Source organism: Cetorhinus maximus, chromosome 1, assembly GCF_964194155.1.
Source record: "Cetorhinus maximus chromosome 1, sCetMax3.hap1.1, whole genome shotgun sequence".
NCBI classification, from domain to species: domain Eukaryota; kingdom Metazoa; phylum Chordata; class Chondrichthyes; order Lamniformes; family Cetorhinidae; genus Cetorhinus; species Cetorhinus maximus.
The window spans coordinates 80,502,778-80,526,502 of record NC_135879.1 but is presented as its reverse complement, the minus strand read 5'-3'; the positions used below and the strand labels follow the sequence as shown (position 1 = coordinate 80,526,502).

Here is a 23,725-nt window from a genome sequence, read left to right as displayed (position 1 = left end):
TTTTCCACCCACGGTCGTTGACAGGGCCCTCAACCGTGTCCGGCCCATATCCCGCGCATCCGCCCTCACGCCTTCTCCTCCCTCCCAGAAACATGATAGGGTCCCCCTTGTCCTCACTTATCACCCCACCAGCCTCCGCATTCAAAGGATCATCCTCCGCCATTTCCGCCAACTCCAGCATGATGCCACCACCAAACACATCTTCCCTTCACCTCCCCCCCGGCGGCATTCCGTAGGGATCGTTCCCTCCGGGACACCCTGGTCCACTCCTCCATCACCCCCTACTCCTCAACCCCCACTTATGGCACCTCCCCATGCCCACGCAGAAGATGCAACACCTGCCCCTTCACTTCCTCTCTCCTCACCGTCCAAGGGCCCAAACACTCCTTTCAAGTGAAGCAGCATTTCACTTGCTTTTCCCCTAACTTAGTCTACTGCATTCGTTGCTCCCAATGCGGTCTCCTCTACATTGGAGAGACCAAACGCAAACTGGGCGACCGTTTTGCAGAACACCGGCGGTCTGTCCACAAGAAAGACCCAAACCTCCCTGTCGCTTGCCATTTTAACACTCCACCCTGTTCTCTTGCCCACATGTCTGTCCTTGGCTCGCTGCATTGTTCCAGTGAAGCCCAACGCAAACTGGAGGAACAGCACCTCATCTTCCGACTAGGCACTTTACAGCCTTCCGGGCCAAATATTGAATTCAACAACTTTAGATCTTAAACTCCCCCTCCCCCCATCCCCACCCCGTTTCTTCCCCCTCCCCTTTTTTTTCAATAATTTATATAGATTCTTCTTTTCCCACCTATTTCCATTATTTTTAAATCTAAAACTAAAACTTTGTTAGTCTTTCCACCCCACCCCCACTAGAGCTGTACCTTGAGTATCCTGTCTTCCATTCTTAATTAGCACTTTTCTTAGATAATATCACCACCTTCAACACCTCTTTGATCCTTTTGTCTGTGACATCTTTTGATTATCTGCTCCTATCACTGCTTGCTTATCCCTACAACCACCCCACCCTCAACTTCTCTTTCCCCCCACCCCCCACCTTAGACCAGCTTATATTTCACCTCTCTCCTAACTATACTTCAGTTCTTCTCCACCGATGCTGCCAGACCTGCTGAGTTTTTCCAGGTAATTCTGTTTTTGTTTTGGATTTCCAGCATCCGCAGTAGCTTTTAGCTTTTTGTTTTTAACTCTACCTTGTGAGTCTGCTTGCAGTCCCAGCAGCGGCCACTACTGAGTTTTGGCATTGCTCAGAATACAAGTGCTGCTGGCAATCAGATCGGCCGACAGCTCTCGAGGGCTCGATTTCCTTCCACTGAGGGGCAGAAGTTTGACCCTTGTAGCTTGTTAGGGCTACCCGCAGTGTATTATTGCTGCAGGGCGGCCTTTTTTTAATGTTGTTCATTTTCCAATGGGAACACCCCACCCCCACCACCAACCACCCACCCAACCCCTCAAAATTCAGCCCTTGGTCTCAGCTTCTGTATGCTTGAAAGGGAAAGAAAAAAAAAATCAGCCAGGACTCATATTCATAATGGCCATGCAGTGATGCTTACTGGGAAGTGCACAAGTGTGAATAGCAACTGAGTAAAGAAGGGATCCTATCCTATTAATTGAATTGTTTGCCAATGCCGTCTGTCCACTTAGATAATGGGAAATTGTTTGAGGTACTAGAGTCTATCCATGTAGTGCAGTCCAGCATGAATCACTCAACACTCAGTGGAGAAAATGAGGAGCAAATTAGAGGGAGAGAGAAAAGAAGTATTAGATTGGATTTCCTATGGAATAGAAGCAATATAATTTGACAACACACTATTCAGTATTATGTAAGTAACCTTTAGCAGATCTTACAGCTCAACGCATGAATGTGAAACAGAATAAAAATCATGAAGTGCCAGGTTCATTGTACCATGTGCATAAAGCGTTTCATGCCCTGAAAAGGTTTCCAGTTTCCACGTGAAATGTATTCATAGCTTTAGATCAACGTTTTTTTGCTTTACTTCTCCACCAGTGCTTCTTTCCCTATCAAAATACTAAGGCTTTATGGAGATTTTAATGCCAAATTTCGAATAGATGAAGGAACATTAAAAAATCTCAGACTCCAATAAAATATGCTTCCCTGTCGATCACCTGGGCAGGTTTCCCTCCAACCTGATTTCCCTTCTTTTCTCCTTCCTGAAGGAATAGAGCCATATATCAAATTTGCTGATGACAGCAAGTTAGATGGCATACTAAGGGTTTCAACAGTTCTAAGGATGGGCGGGCTAGTGGGTGCTTTACCCAGCCCCGCCCCTCACCCGCTCATATTATAGGGACTGGGTTGGGCGTAGGAGGGAAGGTGGCTGGCTACCCAACCATCATATTTTATATGCCCCCCTCACTACCCCCTGCCGAAAACATGCCTGGCAGAGGAGGGCGGATGGGGGGGGCCGTCAAATCCAGCCACAACTACTCCGAACCAGGAACTGAATTTAGGAATATTCTGTTATGCACGTGGCTGGCAGGAGAATGTTATAAATGGGCATTATTAGATCAAGTGAGTGTGCAAAACTGTGGCATATGGAGTTCAATGCAGAGAAATGTGAGGTCAAGCCAGTTAAATTTCTACCAATGTACCAGTTTAAACTCAGCTGGTTTAATAAAGTTAAAGATCCTCTCAAAAATGTGTTCAGAAAGAAACAAAATAATTTAAAGTGGTAAAGTAAATCAATACGTGAAAAAATCAGAAAGTAATATAAATTTCAATTAGGAAAATTACATTTCTAAACAATAGATCTCTTTATGCCTTTAATCTATCTGAAAGAATTTTTTTAAATTGGCCTGCTGGCTCAGATGGTTACGGTGTTTCAGGTGGAGTCTGGTGCTTAATAACATTGACAGCATAGTGGGTAACCTTTCAAAAACAATAACCAGTCCCCGTACTGGCTGTTCACCCTGCAAATCAATAAATGGCCTCTCCCATTTCATTCCAACAAGGTCAAAAGGTCGGGGAACTAAAGCCAGGGATCTTTGGGTGACAAGGGAAATAGAGCATATGACAAAACAAAAAAAAAAGAGGGTGCATCATGGATGTCTCATGAATTCTTCAAATGAGAATCAGCTGAATTACAACAAGTTGAGAGGGGGTGGAGAGGAAAATAAGGCTGGCAAAGAGAGGATATGAAAATAAAATGGCAGTTGACATGAAATGGAACCAAAAATCTTCTACTAGCATATGTAAATTTAAGTGGGTAGTAAGAAGTGGAGTGGGTCCTATTAGAGAGGATTTGCCACTCGATCCAATTCCAGAGGATTGGATTGAGTGACAAATGTGACATCCTTATTCAAGAAAGGGTGAAAGGACATTCCTAGTAACTACAGGCCGGTTAGTTTAACATCAGTGGTGGGTAAGGTTTTAGAAACAATAGTCAGGGAAAAATTAACAGGGACTTGGAGAGGTTTGAGTTAATTAAAGGAGAGCTGGCACTGATTTGGAAAAGACATATAGTGCTTAACCAATCTAATTGAATTTTTTGATTTAGTAACAATGAAGATTGATGAAGCGAAAGCAATGGGTGTTGTCTATAGGTATTTTAAGAAAACATTTAACAAAGTACCATATAAAAGGCTGGTTAACAAAATTGAGGCTCATTGAATGGGAAGCTTGGATAAAAAAATTGGCTTAAGGACAGAAAACAATGAGTCCTTTTAAATGGTTGTTTTTCAGACTGGAGGATGGTAGGGGTATTTCCAAAGGTTCAGTGTTAGGACCACTGCTTTTTTTTTGATATATAGATATATCACAGAATCACAGAGTGCAGAAGAGGCCCTTCGGCCCATCGAGTCTGCATTGACACGTGAGAAACACCTGACCTACCTACCTAATCCTATTTACCAGCATTTGGCCCATAGCCTTGAATGTTATGACATGCCAAGTGCTCATCCAGGTACTTTTTAAACGATGTGAGGCAACCCGTCTCCACCACCCTCCCAGGCAGTGCATTCCAGACCGTCACCACCCTCTGGTAAAAAAGTTTTTCCTCACATCCTCCCTAAACCTCCTGCCCCTCACCTTGAACTTATGTCCCCTTGTGACTGACCCTTCAACTAAGGGGAACAGCTGCTCCCTATCCACCCTATCCATGCCCCTCAATCTTGTACACCTCGATCACGTTGCCCCTCAGTCTTCTCTGCTCCAATGAAAACAACCAAAGTCTATCCAACCTCTCTTCATAACTTAAATGTTCCATCCCAGGCAACATCCTGGTGAATCTCCTCTGCGCCCCCTCCAGTGCAATCACATCCTTCCTATAATGTGGCAACCGGAACTGCACACAGTACTCCAGCTGTGGCCTCACCAAGGTTCTAAACAACTCCAACGTGACCTCCCTACTTTTGTAATCTATGCCTCGATTGATAAAGGCAAGTGTCCCATATGCCCTTTTCACCACCCCACTAACATGCCCCTCCGCCTTCAGAGATCTATGGACATGCACGCCAAGGTTCCTTTGTTCCTCAGAACTTCCTACTGTCATGCCATTTATGGAATACTTCCTTGCATATGTATGGTGCGGATGGCGGACTACAGGGTAAAATTTCAAAATTTGCTGAAGATACCAAACTTGGAGGAGTGGTAAACAGCGAGGATGATATAAATTGACTGCAACAGGACACAGACAGACTAGAAGAATGGGCAGTCAAGTGGCAGATCAAATTTAAGACAGAGAAGTGTGAGGTGATGTATTTTGGCAGAAGGGACAGGAAAAGACAACAAACTAAATGGCACAGTTCTAAAGATTGTGTAGGTACAGAGGGACCTGAGGGTTCATGTGCATAAGTCTTTGAAGATGGCAGGACATATTGAGAGAGTGGTGAGCAAAGCATAACAGATATTGGGCTCCACAAATAGAGATATTGAGTACAAAAACAGGGAAGTTATGCTGAACCTTTATAAAGCTCTCATTTGGCTACGACTACAACATTGTGTCCAGCTCTGGTCACCACGCTTTAGGAAGGATGTGAGGGTCCTTGCAAGGGTACTGAGGAAATTTACGAGAATGGTCCTAGAGATGAGGGACTTCAGCTACAAAATTAGGATGAAGAAGCTGGGATTGTTCTCTTTGGGCCAAAGGAGTTTGAGGGGAGATTTGATAGAGGTGTACAAGATTATGACAGATTAAGATAAGATAGGCAAAGAAAATCTGTACCCATTAACATTCACTTTCAATATGGAGGCCACATAGGATAAATCAAACTCTGAAGATAGAATGGATCAACTCCAAGAAATGAGTCTGCCCATACAGAGAAGGTTCTGGAGTCTAGTTCAGCCTTATCTTTTGATTTACACTATAAATTTAGCATCAGATGGAGTGCAAATAAATCTTTACACAGCTTTCTATTACAAATGACACATTTAACAGATTTTGAAAAGGGAAAGATACTCACAAGGGATGCTTGGCAATCCTTGTTCTTCAATAAAAGCCTCAACTGCATGCGTTGGGTTCAATCCTAAAGTCAATGCCCCAGAAGACACACATCTGTCCATCTAACAATACATTGAAATATGCCTAAGCTATTCTCATAATACTGCATGTTTCTTTTCCCCTGATTCATTGTATACATGCCACACTCACTAGTTCTGTGTCATTCTTAGGTAGATAGATTTTGGAATCAACTTTGATAGGGACAGGAGTGAGGATGGACTCCTGCCCTAACAGTAAAAATCCAGAACTAATGGTAGATGACTAGAGGAAAAGTAGTTCACCAACTGTTCGCAGGTGAGTTTATGCCACCAATGTCACTGTCATCCATCAGTGGTTCAAGTGGGATCATATATATGTTCTTATAACATAATTCATGAACTAAAATTCACAAAGTGAAGTCCAAATAAGTGACTGTCATGAAAAGAGGAAACAGCTGCCAATTCTAGCATCCTGAGCCTCAAGTCATTTCTATGGTCTACAAACCAGGAGAGTTTCTATAACAGAAAATCAAAGACTTCCTTCTAGTCATGCAGATTTTGATCATGATTTCATGTAAAGTGGCAAGGTTTGCATGGGGAGTCAGTCAGAATCACTTGTCCCTCCTGGCTTTCTGAAAATACATCCGAATTGGAGTGAATGGGAAATATGGGTCCAGTGCTCGGAGGAGCAGCAATCATCCTCAGATTGCTGCTAAGCTCCTATTTTTTCCCGCCCCAATGCTGGCCAGGTCTTCAGGGCCTGGCTTCTTCTGAAATGCAAAATGCAGCTTCCGTCCAAGAGCTCCATCAGAGAGCTGCAGCGTCAGAGGAAAAACTGGACCCATCCACTTTTTACAGCACTAGCTGCCATACGGTGTTTAAATGTCCAGTGTAAATGTTAGTTAATGGGTCAATGTTAATGAATGGGTGAATGAGAGAATGGGTCGGGTGGTAAGTAGGTAAGCAGATAGGGTGGGTGAGGTTAAGTGGCTAGGTGGGTAGGATTGGTCAGGTAAGTGGGTAGGATATAAGGTTGCTTGGTGTATGGAATGGGGGATAAGGGGTAGGGTGGCAGGTGGGTAGTATGGCAGGGTAGGAGGTAGGTAGGGTCGTAGAGTTTAACTGGGTAGGGTAGTAGGTGGGTAGGTGGTAGGGTAGCTAGTGATTGAGGTGGGTAGATAGGTGTGTAGATATAGTGGATTAGAGCGTAGTCAGGTCTGATCGGGTGGTGGGGGCTAGTCAGGCCGGGTTGGGGGGTAGTCGGATGGTCGGGGTTAGCATGATCAGGTGGGGTTGGTGGGTCAGGCCAGATGGTTAGTCAGGTCGGGGAGGGGGGCGGTGGGGGTCATGAGGTGTAGTTGGAGGGTAGTCAGGTGGGGTGAGGGGCGGGGGGGGTGGCAGCAGGGAATCAGAGGATCAGTGTGAATGATTCGGGGGGTCAGTTGTGCAGCTACCCAGGAGGTAGACTTGGATCTTTTTGTCTAACATTTGCTGGGTAACTATCCAGGTGAGGAGGCTTTTGCGAAGGGTCTGGGGGAGCAGGGGAAGTGCCCGTTTGGAAGTTCAAACTTCCTAGAAAATTCCCATGGAGGCCAATGCATCGGGTCTTTTGACATGTCACAAAGCGCATCTTGGTTGTACGCCTGGTCTTCGATGATCCAGAGACCGGAAGATCTGGGCCATGAGTTCTTCGACAATAAATGAGCATTCCTGAGTCCTCAGGACATATCGTATCTTTCATCATTTCTCTTTCATGCATTCATTTAACACATTTCTAGAGAGACAAATAACACCCACTCTTTACGGCACTAGCTGCCGTAAGGTAAGTGTGAATGTCAGTGACTGAGTGAATGGGTGAGTGGGCAGGGTTGTAGGATGGGTGAGGTAAGTGGGTAGGTGGGTAAAGTTGGTGAGGCAGTTAGGGAAGTAGGTAGGGTGGCAGGTGAGTAGGATGGCAGATTGGTAGGTGGCAGGGAGTGAGGTGGGTAGTGGGTGAATGTATCGGGGTGGTCGTGTTAGGCTGGGTCAGGACGGGTAGTTGTGTCGGGTTGGAACGGGGTGGATTTGGGGTGGGGGGTGGTGGCCGGGGCGCATTGGGTGTCAGTGTGAATGACTAGGGGTCTGTAGTTACCCAGGAGTTAGACTAGGATTTTTCTGTTTAACATTTCTGGGGTAACTATCCAGGTGAGTGCGTCAGAACTGTCTGAAGTTTCTGACTCTGACTCAGAGAAGCAGGAGAATTGCCCTTCGGAACTTGAAACTTCCTGGGCAATTCCTACAAAGGTCAGTGCATCAGAACTTCTGCGGGGTCCCGATGCACGATCTTGGGTCGCACGTCTGGTCTCCAATGAGATGGAGACCGGAAGATCTGGGCCATTATCTATTCTTAGATACAACATGACAGGAGGGTGCTGCCAACTCAGATTTATCATTGATCCATCAATTGTGCTAGCCCTATACTGCAGTTTATTGACCCTGTCTTGAGAGAACATACTGTAATAAAGCGATCATATAAGTAATAGTGCAGTTGGTACATCCAGAGATAAGGGTGCTGTTGGTACATCCAGAGATAAGGGTGCTTAGACACTTGGCACAGACTGCTAGAACGACGGGTCAGATTTTTGCTGTCAAGGCGGGTAGCGCAAGTCGGGAAATTGCCTGGCATTTTATTAAAGCAGAAATTTGATGACACTGAACTTTCATGATGAATTTTTGGTCTTGTCATAATACCAGATACTGTTGGTACTGCCTCATGCAAATAAGCCATAGTCTCAAAATCCCTAACCGGACATTGCCAAAAATGAATTCCACTGAAGTCTAAAATGTTATCTAATATCATTATTAGATACAGCCGTGTTAAGACCATACAATGAGAAAGAGGTCCCTGTCTTATCCCAGGTTCAGGGTGGAAGGAGGCAGTAGAGTTGGAGGCAGCTTTGTGGTCACCTTCAATTTCTAGCAAATTTAATGGTAGGACTGATTTGTATTTTTATTTCCATTTCCCGAGCTCAGTCAGTCAGATTGAGAGGCCGGCTGGCTCAAGTAGGTATGCCTTCAGCACCAGGAAGTAGCCAGAGAGCAAAAAGGGAGAGAGTGATTCAAAGATTGGAAGCTAGGTAGGTGATCACAGGCCAGGGTTGGGAGAAAGACCAGGGAAAGACCAGAACACAGAGAGGAGATCAGAAACGTGGTGGGGTGGGGTGGGGTGGGTTTGCAGGGGGGTGTGGGGGGGTGTGGGGGGTGCGGAGATTGGAAGGGGAACAGCAGTGGGGTGTCTGATCACAAAAAATGGATGAAGCAAGCAAACTGGATCAAGCAGTTAACTGCAAAGACAATTACCTCCTGGAACCAGCAGTCCTCATCTCCTTTTAGCTGCTGGGTTTCCCAAGGCCTGGGTTAAATTTAAGGGAGTGGTTAATTCTGAGGCAAGTAGCCTCATTATAATATTTAAATGACCAACTCGCTTCCTGCAAGCTAGTTGCTTGTGCACTCCACCTTTGACAACATCTGTTAGAACTGAAAGTGATAACGTCACAGGGCTAGTAATTCCAGAGGCCCAGGCTGAACCTCTGTTGAACTTCTGAGAGGACAAGTTCAAAATCCCACCATGGCAGCTGGAGGAATTTAAATTCAATTAATAAATTGAAAGCTGGCCTCAGTAATGGTGACCACAAAATTATTATTAACAAAAACAGAAACAGAAATACCTGGAAAAACTCAGCAGGTCTGGCAGCATCAACGGAGAGGAGTACAGTTGACGTTTCGAGTCCTCATGACCCTTCAACAGAACTCCTCTCCGCCGATGCTGCCAGACCTGCTGAGTTTTTCCAGGTATTTCTGTTTCTGTTTTTGTTTTGGATTTCCAACATCCGCAGTTTTTTGTTTTTATTTTTGTTTTTGTTTTTAACAAAATTATTATTGATTGTCTTAAAAAAACATCTGGTTCAGGGGAGGCAGTGATGTAGGGGTAATGTCACTGGGATAATAATCCAAAGACCCAGGCTAATGCTCTGGAGACACAGGTTCAAATCCCACCATGGCAACTAGTGAAACTTAAATTCAATTTGCAATTTTAAAAAAAAAGCTAGTCTCAGTAATGGTGACCATGAAACCATTGTCTAGGTAAAAACCCATCTGGTTTACTAATGTCCTTTAGGGAAGGAAATCTGCCATCCTTACCCTGTCTGGCCTACATGTAACTCCAGACCAACAGCAATGTGGTTGACCCTTTACTGCCCTCTGGCATGGCCTAGCAAGCCATGCAGTTCAAGGGCAATTATGCATGGAAATAAATGCTGGCCTTACCAACAATGTCCACATACCATGAAAGAATAAAGAAAAAAAAATCTGCCATCCTTACCTGGTCAGGCCTACACGTGACTCCAGATCCACAGCAATGTGGTTGACTTTTAATTGCCCTTCAAATGACCTCACAAACCACTCAGTTCAAGGGCAATTAGGGATGGGCAATAAATGCTGGCCTTGTCAACGATGCCAACACCCCATGAAAGAACACAAAGAGTACGAGAGCCAGAGGTAGATTTCAGATATTTAACAATCATCTTCCACCCAACCCAAATCCATCCATTTTTGAGGTTTAAAATTCCCCATCAAGAAACAGAAAGTTGAAAAACCATATGCCAAATATTCTGTTGCACCGTTGCGCTTTCAGAACAATGGAAGTACAGAATTTCTGTCCTGGTGGAGACCCCAGCCCAATTCCTGGTGATGGGAACATTTAAACAATGTTTGTTGGGGGCTTGGTGGTAGGTGCCTGTGCCCGTAGCATGAGGGCACTTGACCCATGGAGCTAGTGTGATCTTGGAGCACCACCTTACCACTTCCAGGATAATTCAATGTTGACCTCCCCAAATTTAAACTCTACTTGCTCTCAGCAGACATCAGACCCACTGGTGGGAATGGTGGGAATCTTTGAGTAGCCTGCAGAGACACAGACACAACCTGTAACGCACTTAACTAGGGAGATGTGTTCACAAAATCATGGAAATTTAAGAAGTGGGTAGAAACCCAGACATTCCTGGATGCACCCTATTTTCTGGCATCCCTCCCATGGGGATAGCTCCAGAATCACGCTGGGACCATCATGTAATTTGTAGACTCAAGTTCCTGTGCATAGCCTTAAAAAACAGTGATACCTGCAAATGAAAAGCCAAACAGCTCATTATTAACTCAATTTTTGAAAAAGATTTCGGAAAAGCACATTTTGGTAAGTTAGACCTGACTGGATGCATTCCTTGCATTTTCTTCAACAAAATAAAGTACCTCATAAAAAATCTCTTCAATGCAAGACAGTTTCAATTTGGTAATACAATAATATTTGTTTGCATACCAGTTTTGAAAGAGAACTTTGTATATGGAAGTTGTTTACTCACTAACATTTGGATTTTTCCAACAATTTACCACAGTTTCAACTTTATTGCAAGATTACTTAATGCCACCAAGACATTTAATAGAACAATCGGTTTTGCTTAAATGCAACATTTGGAAATGTGATTAATTACATGCAAATGACAGGATTTCAAGCCACAAGATGCATTCATTTCACAAAAAATTGGCCAATTTGTTATTGCTGGGGAAAAGCTGGTTAATAATGCTGGTGTGACTTTTACATGGACAGGTAAAGCATGACTTCTTGTAATTCAGATCTCAAGATTCCTTTCGAGCTTATGACAGAAGTCCAGCACTACAAGTACGTGCTTATTAAGCCTTTACCTCCTGACGACTTGGGACCATCTGATCCTGGAAAGTTACCCTGTGACGTAACAATCTCTCCCGGGGAGTGGGGGTGATTTCACTCCCACCTTGCTGTCATGTGGGAATTAAGAAAAGAAGAGTCACGGTGTAAGAAATTAAACCATTGGCAATGCAGTGTGGTATTATACTGTTAGCAAGCAAATAACAGGAGCTTTCAATTCCTGTAATTCAAACTGCTGCAAAGTGACATTTTACTGATAAGCAACCCTCTGTGACTGATAGGGATGAGCGCTCAGCCAAACTGAAAACCCAAAGTGGTCAGAATTTAATATTTCAATTTATTCACAGAGACATGAGTTTGCCAGGTCTTGTTTCTTTTAATTTGGTAGTTGTAGCTAAAATAATTGCACTTAAACATTTTTTTGAAGACTTGATTCCTGGCCAATTTGTTGAGGAACAAGAGATAGTTCTATATTGCTTAATTATAAATACAACTCCAATCTTCAGTGATCTTATAAGGACTGTCTGATTCTTGATGGTCCTATAATTGTAGCACTTTAGGTGGGTTTTTTTTGGGGTGGGTGTGGGGGGGCTAGTTACAAGCATACACTAAATTTACAACGATCTCATAGGTAAGTGTGTATTTTAATTTCCACAATAGTGCAGGCAGTTTTGGAAGGGAGAATGAGAGGGGGGTCAACAGAGACATATTCAGTTTTCAATAGTCCTGTGATGGCTATGTGTCTATGTGTATTGTCTGATATCAGTCTTGAGTGTTACTACAGGTAGCAGTTGAACTAATATGCATGGGCCTGGGCTCTGTTGATCTTGCCATGTGTTTATGTGTACATTCCTTGCCAGTCTCGTGATGCATATGCATGTGATGTGTAGCAGTTTAATGGGGGAATATGCTTATGTTCCTTGGTTTATCAAGAGAAGATAACACATTGCTCTGGGCTGTCAGGGTTGTTCTTTGACTTGGCCTTTATGAATAGGCAAACTTTCATCTTCCAAAGCCAAAGCCAAAATTCAAACGCTCATCCCTAGTGAATAGTGCAGGAACATTACGTTATTAATGTGGGGGTTCCCATCTAATTTCAATACTTAATATTGGTTTTCAGCATAATTTAAGCAATTGGAAACTACCTCCATAATAAATCCAAATAAACACACAAATATCCTGCACTTTCACAAAATCTGGCAAGCAGCATTCATTTAAAATATTACTTAAGTATGCATTTCACAAATCCATTAATTGAATAACGGATTAAGTGAATCTATATGAAACATATAGACAGGTAGTAGAAATTGAACAGGAAATAAAATATTAAAAAGAAAGAAATCAAGTTTTCAAAGACATAGTCAGGCTCCTTTTAGTTAATCAATTTTCTTAATTCCATGAGCACATGCAGTGCAGCATATGTAAAGCCATTCTGACCCCTCCCCTAAGCTTGGAGGGAGGTTAAGCTATATTTTTTAAATGAGCAGCTAATATTGCACAAGCAAAATGAGAAGAGAAGCACAGATGCTGCAAAGGGGAAAAATAGGAGTGAAGTTTCTAAAAGCAAAATGCAGCTATCCAGGCTAGGAGGAATTAAAGCATCATCACAAAGATCAATGTTATTCACTTGCTGAAGTATTCACAGATTTGTTTGAATATTAAACCTTATTAATTTCATGTCACTTGTGACTACTTGAGGCAGTTTTACCTAGAATTGCCAGTGACACTTTATGGGCCAAATAATAGCGATGATCATAGGTTTGTTGCTTTAGAATTTTATAGCAGTTAGACCATAATGAGTTGGATTTGAAGATTCTGTTTTCTCTATCTCTTCCCTTTGATTTTTTTCCCTTTTATCTGCCTCATCTGAACATAGCAACTCATACAGAATTCTGGCTCTCCTGTACCTTTCGATGATCACTTTTCACATGAAGGTAGCGTGTGTCAATTGGTTATGTGTGCAGTGGAGGCCATAACCTGTTCTCATCCAAAGTTCAGGTTTTATTTAGCAGAACTAATGCTAAATAATCAGGACTGGGAACTCAGTTTTTTTTCTTTCCTAACAGGACACCCTGAAGGCAATTGCAGTATCTCCAGGATTACCCTACATAAGATCAGCTAATGAACGCCCACCAACGATCAAACTAAATCCTTTCTGGTCTGTACTATTTCATTGTCACATCACTACAAAGCTTCTTTTGACTATGTCAATGGCTTATTTCAGCTATGGTGTGCAGAGTTTTGTCATTATATCAGAAATATAGCATCAGCATGACAATAAAAGAGAATGGTGGTCAAAAGAATCCTCAGACAGGGAGATCTGGCTAAGTGCTGACTCCAACATACTAATCACTGTGAGCAGGTGCAATTATTTGATGGTGATCCATCATGGTTGTCAACATCCAACTATCACATTTTGGGAAGTCTCAAGATAAAGATTATAACAATGAGTTTGACTGATTTTCATGGATCAGGATTGAGTTTCACTGCATTTCTAACTCAATTGATCTATATATGAAGCAAAGTGGGAAAAAAAGAAGCTAAACTGAAATCTATGTTTAATTAGTTAGTGTATTTTTTTTTAAATACAATAAAAAATGTGGAGAAAATCAACTAATTAAGCTCCATATTCATTCTGCTCTATTGATTGATGTATCACCCTAATTATTTTAATTGTAGACATTTTTGTCTACTCAGTTTAGAGCAAAATGAATGATAGACAGACTTTCTTTTTTAATTCTGATTCAATCTAAATAATTACGGTTACATATTCAATCACTGCTGGACAGTTAACCTGTTTTGAAGTAAAAACATATGAAGGCAACCTCTGAAAAGGACTTAAGCTTTCCGACGTGGTTTTGATCTATTAAATACAGAATCGAAACAGTATCACCCAGAGCCTTTTTTGACTTCAATGGTGAAGTAAATCGAATAGTGTTTATCACAGGTGACCAATCCATTATCAGCAGTTTCCGGCCCTGTCAAAAATGAAAATTACTCCCCAGCTTTTACTCCAAGCCATATTTAGATCTTTATCAATATCAAATAATTCTGCTCTTTTACACCAAAGCATCATTTTACATGGCTCTAAGGATGCCTTTGAACCAGTGAATAAAATCTTTGTTATTTCAGCTATTGCTAAACCCTTAACGAGGAGGAAATCTGACTTCCAAATAGAAATTTATGACAATGCATAAGAGATAAATTCTTAAATTGCATTCCAAGCACAAAGCTTCACTCACCAGGACTGAACATGGGGAATTTTGACTTCAAATAATGACAACAAATAAGCTTTATGCTATCATGCAATACCTATAAATCTTGCTGATACACATCAATCATTATTGCCCAGTTGAACATGAACAAAAAAAAGCAGGACTGTTAAATGAACTGTGAAATGTTCACTGTGTCGCAATTTGGCAAGAGTCTGTTCTTTCTGATAATGACAAAATGTGCTCAAAAATATGTTTTATTTTCTTTTATAACTGGAACAAACTATTTCACAATGCTTTCATAATTGCTTAAGACACTCAATTTTACTGGACGTGACTGCACAAGCCATTAAAATTATGGAAAGAACATTTCTCTTTTGCATGATTAGTTGCAAAGTTTAAATCTAGATAGTTCCATCTGATTGTATAACTTTCTTGGATTTTTAGCAGGGTACATAGATCTCTGCTGCTGAATTCCTAGTATGCAGTCCCATTGCTCTGTGTCAGAAGTATTAAAACATAAAATGTACTTTCCCCCCAAGCCCTTGTCTCATCTCTCCGTCATCTTTATTTGCTCATGGGTTGTTAGCATTGCTGGCAAGGCCAGCGTTTGTTACCCATCCCTAATTGCCCTTGAGACGGTAGTGGTGAGCTGCCTTCTGTACCACTACAGTCCACTTGACAGCACCGACAGTGCTGTCATAAAGGATGTTCCAGGACTTTGACCCAGCAACAGTGAAGGAACGGTGATATAGCTCTAAGTGTCAGGATGGTGTGTAACTCGGATAGGAACTTGCAGGTGGGGGTGTCTCCATGCATCTGCTGTCCTTGTTCTTCTGGGTGATAATGGTCACAGGTTTGGAAGATGCTGTCGAAGGAAGCTTTGCAAGTTGTTACAATGCATCTTGTAGATGGTACACACTGCTCCCACCATGTGCTGGTGATGGAGGGAATGCTTAAAGGTGCCAATCAAGTGGGCTGGTTTGTCCTGTCTAGAGTGTTGTTGAGCTGCACTCATCCAGGCAAGTGGGGAGTATTACATCGCATTCCTGGCTTGTCTCTTGTAGATGGTGGACAGGCTTTGGGAAGTCAGGAAGTGAACTTACAGCATCCCCAGTCTCTGATCTCTTGTAGCCACAGTATTTATATGGCTGGTCCAGTTAGGTTTCTGGTCAATGGTAACCCCAGGATATTGATGATGGACGATTCAGTGATGGTAATGTTGTTGACCGTCAAGAGGAGATGGTTATATCCTCTCATGTTAGACTTAGTCAGTGCCTGGCAACTGTGGGACACGCATGTTAATTGCCAGTTATCAGCCCAAGTCTGAATGTTGTCCAGATCTTGCTGCATGCAGAGCAAACTGTTTCAGTAACTGAGGAGTTGTGAATGATACTGAACACTGTGCAATCATTAATGAACATCCCCACTTTTAATCTTATGATGGAGGGAAAGCCATTGATGAAGCAGCTGTAGATCATTGAGCTTAGGACATTGCCCTGAGGGGCTCCTGCAGCGATGCCCTTTGAGCCTGCTCCACCATCCAATGTGATCAAGGCTGCCCTACTGCCTCAACTCCATTTTCCTGCACACTCCCTCAATTCCCTGAGTGACCAAAGATCTGTCTACCTCAGCCTCAAATATATTCAGTGATGGAGCAAAGTGATGGAAGGTGTCATTGACAGTGCTATCAAGTGTCCCTTACTCAGCAATACCCTGCTCACCGATGCTCAGTTTGTGTTCCACCAGGGCTGCAGAGCAAAATATGGACTGGTCATTTGGGGCTAATATGGAGGAGAAATTTCTTCACTCAAAGGGTTGTGAAGTATTGGATGTCTCGGCATTGGCATGGCCAGCCTTGATCACGTTGAATGGTGGAGCAGGCTTGTGGTCTACTTCTTTCTTATGTTCTTATTTGACTGAATATGGCATCAAGGAGCCCGAGAAAAACTGAAGTCAATGGAAATCAGGGAAAGGACACTCCACTGGTTGAGTAAAGCTAGCACAAAGGAAGATGGCTTTGGTTGTTGGGCATTAATAATCTTAGCTCCAGGACACTGCTGCAGGAATTTTACCCAAAGAGGGCTGAGTATGTGGAACTCTCTACCACAGGAAGTGATTGAAGCGAATAGATACATTTAAAGGGGAAGCTAGACAAGAATATGAGGGAGAAGGGAATAGATGGTTATGAAGGTAGATTCAGATGAAGAAAGATGGGAGCATAAACATGGCACAGATTGGTTGCGTCAACTGGCCTGTTTCTGTGTCATATATTCTATGTAATTCTATGGATGTAATAATTCTACAACATGTGGAGGGTATTTGTCCGGGCCCCTGGATCACCAGTCCAGTACCATTATCAATATGCTGTCTGGATGCAAGGTTTTGTGATTTAGTCATAAATAACCCCAAAATCACATCATAAACTATGACAAGCACAAGATATTCATAACTAGAATTTATTTCATCCAAAGGATCTTAAATTGGAGCAAGCATGCAGTGAAATCTATCAAATCAATTACTTAGCAAATGATGCAAACCTTGTGTGGTTTTTTTTTACACTATATTTGACACTTCTGAATAAAATGCACAATGTCTATAGTAAATTTGACTATAAATTGCAGTTTACATGCTGCCATGAAATCCAATCGTTTATATTCGATCACTTCAGAAATCGATAAATTGAAAACAGAAGTGAGGGGAAAATGGTTAATAGCCTATATTATTATTGATTTTTCACTCAATAATTACTGGCCTCATCTTACAGGATTATTTATTCCTCCACTTTTCAGCTTAAAACAGGCTGTATTAGGGAAAAAAACCCTAAAATTTACCATATCATCTTTATCATAGAACCTTTCTTATTAAAGAAAACATACGCTCACCTCAAAAAAACATACGCTCGCCTCAAAAAACATACGCTCACCTCAAAAAACATATGCTCACCTCAAAAAACATACGCTCACCTCAAAAAACATACGCTCACCTCAAACCTTTCACAGCATACACAAAAAATAGAAGTTGCCAAACACCACTTTACAATATATCTTTACTGTATGTAGAGAGGGGATTTTCTTGGGTCTTCATTAAGGCAATCAAGTGTGCCTGGGTGGCAACCCAAGAAAATCTTCCCATAGGTGCTCCCTGTAGCTAGAAAGTTTTAAACGCCAATATTGGTAACTCTGGAATTTTTAAGAGTACATGCGGAAAAGGATACTTTGTATTTACCATTGGATTTTCTTCAGGCAGCTTTTTCCCCCACGTATTCTGCCTGAAGAGAGCCCAATGGCTAAAATACCATTTCATTTTAATGCGTGTCCTAGGTTTATTGAAAGTACGAAGCTGTCACATTGACTCATTGTTTATATTTGAGAAATTTGAGTGAGATGAAGCCATTCTTAGATAAGGTTTTGGAAAGAATGTTTTTATTATTGGGACAATGCAGAGAAATACTACAATACTAGTTTTTCAAGCACAATTATTTAGACCAATATTGTATTAATTTTTGTGGACTGTTCCACATGATGATTATAAAATAGATAAAAATACTTATCACGGTTCAAATTACACAAATAAACTGGTTGAGCACCTCATGGTAACTTGGCTTCAGTTATTTCACTACATGCGATGTTACAGGCAGCAACAGGCGTAAAATAATGTCCTACGTCCAGGCCTATTCTAAAATTCTATCTCTTTGCCCAGAAAGTAGCAACAAGCCATACAGATTAGAAATATGTAGGTTACTATTAGAAAAATACAAACATTCAATCCTTTACCAGTCACAGATATGCACCAGCAAAACCAGTAAATGAAAAACTATTGTAGACAAACAACTAGCAGTCATTACTTATACATTTCTTCCATTTTCCTTTTTATGTGCCTTCTGTGAAAATTTCAATGGCACAATGAGCAAGTCATATTACTACAGCAATATAATATGGACAGATTTCCATAGCAACTAGTTGTGACTCATTCGTTTCTAATTCCAGACATCTTTAACATGACCTTTCGAAAGGAAGATAACTGTCAATAATGTAGACAAGATACAATTAGGTCTTTGCTATAAATTCACTTTGATGCAGCACTGCTGAGATGCTATCTGTACTGTTAATACTTGTATGATTCCTTGGCTGTAACCAGAATGTTACAACTAGAATTCTGGATTAGGCTGGGAGGGGTGTAAGTAAAAATAATGTCATTCCTACCTTAAGCTGTGTCCATAAGCTATTCAATTTGATTTTCTCATTGGTGGATGTTTCCAAAGACCATAGGTCAACACAAAAATATGCTTTTTGAGAATATTTAAATGATACAATGAAGTCAACTCTGCTCTAAGCAGCCCAGTAGGAAACTGACAGGATTGAATTGGCTATCTGTTCTATACCCCTCCAATTTTATAAAGAGCTGTCGATTTGATCCAATTAGATTCCTAAAGTAAATCCTGTGCAGCATTTCTGATAAACCAATACCTGAGAAAGAGAAGCCCGCTGGATCATTTTGTTAACTGACAAGCCAGTCTTTTCTTTAAGCAGACCTACAGGGGCAGAGCTATCACTGGATGACACACATTAGCCATGCAAATTTTCCTAGTATTTAAGTCAGAATTTCTGATTTGGGCCAGTTCAAGGTTGGGGGGAGGGGTTCCACTCTACCACAACTGCACCAATGGAGGGTGTCTCCAAAAGGTTTGGTGTTCTTGTATTGGGAAACTACAATTCTTGATTTAATTAGTCTTAAACAAGTAAATCATCAATATAATGGTCAGTTTTGTTAAATTCATTAAATTAGCATCATATGTAAAATTCATGGCAATTTGCAGTGGAATTCAAATCTCCCAACCAGAAGATCCCTTATGCTATGGCATATCAGCAGAAAGTTTGATTTACAACTCAGATTACTGCTAATTGCTCCTGATCAAATATGGGCATCCCCAAAAAGATTCTAGGGTAGAATTTTGCCTTTAACACCTTGACAGCAAGCACTACTCAGGTGCAAGATGGACAGTAAAATTGTGCATGTAGGATCACAATCCTGTAATGAAACCTGCTCAAGTTTACTTCTTGTTAAAATAATGGAAAAACATTCACGCCCCAGCTCAGTTATAGGCATATGGATGTTCCTCTTTGCCACTTTGCACTCTGCTCTGTACCAGGTAATATTTCCAGCCAGGTGCTAAAGACAAAATTCTGCCTTATTGGAACTGTTTCTATATTTAACGCAATGTGCATGTGGAAATTCAGTCTTACTTTTAATAACAATAATTTAGGGATGGGCAACAAATGTTGGCCTAGCCAGCAATGCCACGTCCTGTGAAAGAATTTTTGAAAATCAAATGCTGGGGTGTACCATATAATCAATGATATCTGACTAGGGCAATTGGGACAAGAATTGCCTAACCATTATGTTATAAACGTTCTCAAAGTTAAAAGTTTGTATGATTGTAGCTACATAACATTCTCTTAGATAATATTAAGATTTCTTTTCTGCTCAAGGTCTCCACATTGTCTAAATTTGCTCCTCATCAACAACTTCCAGTTGACTGCCCACTTGCCTCATCCCTTCATGTTTATCCATTAAATTTATCCATCTGTTTTTCTGCTTTAAATGAACAACTGTCTGATGGTTGCTGTGCATGTTGGGGGTTGCTATGATGTGCATACACCTTTAAGGAGCGTATCTTAAACTACTGTTAACCATTATACACCTTGACAGGATGTGATGTATTAGTCCCATGACTTGTAGTCAGTCTACAAGCAGCAGTGGTAGAGATTAAGTGTACTATACCTAGCACCCCCCCCAGTGAATACCATCTGTATATAGTCTCATCTTCAAGAAAAGAGCCCACATTATTGTTTCACCAATCCTTGTGTATGATTGGTACATTTATGTCGAAGAGAGGAAGAATGTAACATGGTGACAGGGTGGCAGCATGGTTTTGAAGATTTGCTTGAGCAAAATACAACCCTCAATCCTTCCATATTCAGCAGAAGAAAATTTGTGTGAAAATGAAACAACTATCAAAACTAACTGTATGCAGGTGATTCTGCATCCCTGTAGGAATCCGACACACACCATCCCTTTTTTCTGGGATTGCACCTCTGTCCAGACAGCCAGCAGTAGGTTCTGGTAGGATTGTTCAAATTTGGGAGAGCTTAAAAAGTACAAGTCTACCTGCTGTCAAGTTTAAGTAGGAACAGAAATTAAACAGCAGGTGATCTTGCTTTGAACAAAACTCGAGAGTCAGGAGGATTCATTACTGCTTACTGGAGGCCTAGAGAAGCTAAATACTGCAGACTGGGCTAGGAAAAAGAACCTATCCAAAAACAGTTCCTAACACCTAAAAGACGACAGTAAAAAAGCTATTTTCACTGTTCGCTTTCATTTTTCAAGCTATGCAGCCAGCCATTTTCCCACCTATGTCACTGCTTTGTGGGTTGAGCTTAAGTAAATAGGGGGGGGTGGAAATCAGGGACAGCTCAACAGCATCACTAGTGCATTCAAGCTGTAACCTTGACCAGCTAGTGGCCAATAAAAGTACTGCAACTCAGAGCTAAATTAACAAACTGGAGGAAAATTGCACACCTGTCAAAAGCTCCAGAGAGCATAAAAATCCTGCAAATAAGCTAAAAGCAAAATTTCCAACACTCAGTTGGAAGGCAGTGGATCTCCTGTTGAAGTTTACTTTGTTCCAACAACACACCGAGCCATGTTTTCTAGACCTCAATATTTACAAACCAGATAAACAAGCCATTAAAATTAAAATTGCTCTAGGCAGTGAAGGCCTCCACAGACTGAACACGTCAGGTCCATCCGACGATCACCTTAAAATTTCAGAAAAAAACATGGGCCAGGATTTTACAATCCCTCCCGCCCAGAAGGATATTACAGTCCTGCCGAACTGAATGGAGATTTAAATGGCTCGTCGCATCAGCCGGAGAGAGAGATGCCGCAATGGGGCCATAAAATCCATGCCATGGTCAACACTTGAAGATTAGTTATGCTTAACTTCAGAATTCACCGTTTGGAATTCATGTCCTTTAGGCCAACAGAGACCATTGACCAATTCATAAGTAGATGCAGAGACAAGGGATGTGATTGTGACTTTACATCGTCAGCGTTGACTGACAGAATAATCAAGTTTGTGATAACATCGAACCCAATGGAGACGTCCCAGAAAGACATCTTGTCCAACCCAATAGTTACACCATGGAAAAACTACTACAAAACAGATGCAAGTACGAAGCCATAATAATGAGTAAGCAGAGTCTACAGGCTATGCTTAATTCATCCGTCATTGGCACGATAGCCAATGCAAGCAAGCCTCGTAAGTAATGCAGGCACTATGGCCTCATACATGCACCCAGAAATTGCCCAGCTTTTAATGCTGAATGCAAGGCATGTGGCATCAGAGGACATTGCTTTCTGCACTGGCGCTTCCAAAGGTCAGAACAAGTGGTTCAACATCATGAGAAGCCACAACCAGAGGCCAGACAGTACAGCATTCTAATCAATCAAGAGCACGTAGCAAACAGCATCAAGACAAGATCCATGAAATGTCTAGCCAAGCTATATGGTCAGATGATAAGGATGACCAGACCAATGACACACTTGGTGAGCCGACATTCAACACAGTGAACATCAATGAATGTACTGGCACAGTGGTATCAAAAGAAGCCTTTGCCTCCGTCCAGATTATTTGCCCACAGATGAAGGGTCAGCATAACCTATATGCAAAACTAGATACCAGTGCAGATGCAAAACCCCTTCTACTTCACACACTGAAATATATGAACCCACAGAAGTGGCAAGTGATCATTCAATCAATCACTGCAAAACTCGCCACGTAAAACAGCTCAAAGGTTCCATCTCTGGAATCCACTCAAGTGTCACTCCAAAAACTCACCCTGGTCACCCCAGATATTTTGTTGTCAACACCACTGGTCCAATGATCACAGGCCCACCAGTGTGCCAGGATCTGTCCTTAGTCACTATCCATGGCAATGTCAAGACCATGATGAGAACCAGAGACCACAAGGAGCACTATTGGAAACCCTGTGTTCACACTGAGAGAAGAAGACCTAACTCTGCAATGCACACTGTTTGAACCAAATACATAAACCCATTCTGAGTGTACCAACTTCATACTGCAGAACCAATGCGGAATTCCTATTTGGCAGACAAGTGTGAACAAACCTCCCCAGCCATCACTCATCACATGATGCAGTACTAAAAAAGCAGGGGAAGACGAAAGATGCCCATGACTGGCATGCGGATAACGAATTACCCAGCTTGAATGTCGGACAGAAAGTTCCAATACAACACCCAACTGATAGCAGCTGGAATTGAGCAAAAACCATCAGCATAGGCCCAGAGCCAAGATCGTATTAATTATAAACACCACATGACAGTGTGACGAAACAGATCCCAAATTAAGACACTACCACAATTTGAAACACCAAGTGGCCCTATTGTGATGAGACACGGTCTAAGGCACAACACCAACAATCATTCCTAACCAGCATACTGAAAACATAGAGCAACCTCTGGCTCTGATCACCACGACTAGGTCAAGACGGATAAGCAAACTGCCAGCACATTTCAGAGATTTGTAGATATATTGTTCTGTGTTAAAGTATGTGCAGACACAGTGTTATTTTGTATTACTTTCATGTAAATAGTTTGATTCTTTAAGCATAAACTTAAGAAAAAAGGGGTATGTTATGATATGATGTGTATGCACCTTTAAGGCAGTGTATCTTAAACTACTGTCAGTCATTAGACACCTCAACAGGGTGTGATGCTTTAGCCCCATGACTTTAAGCAGTCTGCAAGCAGAAGTAGAGATTAAATGTACTATACTTAGCCTGTCAGTAAATACTATCTGTATATAATCTTAGCTCACATACGAATTACAAGCAGGAGTAGGCCATCGGCCTCTCGTGCCTGCTCTGCCATTTGATAAGATTATGGCTGATCTGATTGTGGCCTCTACTTGTCAGTCAAGAATCTAGACGAACAAATTACGAACTCATAGGGCAGGATTTTTCAATCTGCGTCTGGGGGTGGGCCCAACACGCCAATGCGTGATGACGTTGGGCATGTGTCCCGACGTCATCTCGCTGTCTCGCGATGTTTCTCTCGGCCGGCGGGCACCAGAGTCAGCTGTGCGCCCGCCGATACGTAAACGGCCTATTAAGGCCATTAAATAAGTGATTAAGCTAATTGTTAATGCTGCCCATCCAACCTTAAGATTAGCGGGCAGGCGCAAAGGCCAAGCGGCCTTTGCGTTTTTTAGGAAACCACATCCACGAGCAGGATGAGGTTTCCTAAAGCATTTATTAATTTAAT

At 41.9% G+C, this 23,725-nt stretch overlaps 1 protein-coding gene across 1 annotated transcript in view; it reads right to left on the bottom strand.

Moving 5' to 3' along the window:
* LOC144681248 (ankyrin-2-like) overlaps positions 1-23,725 on the bottom strand; it is an 866,008-nt gene that overhangs the window by 649,837 nt on the left and 192,446 nt on the right. Inside the window, exon 3 of the mRNA XM_078542889.1 lies at positions 11,183-11,275. Within this exon, the coding sequence (XP_078399015.1) occupies positions 11,183-11,275 (93 nt within the window). The remainder of the gene's footprint in view (positions 1-11,182; positions 11,276-23,725) is intronic.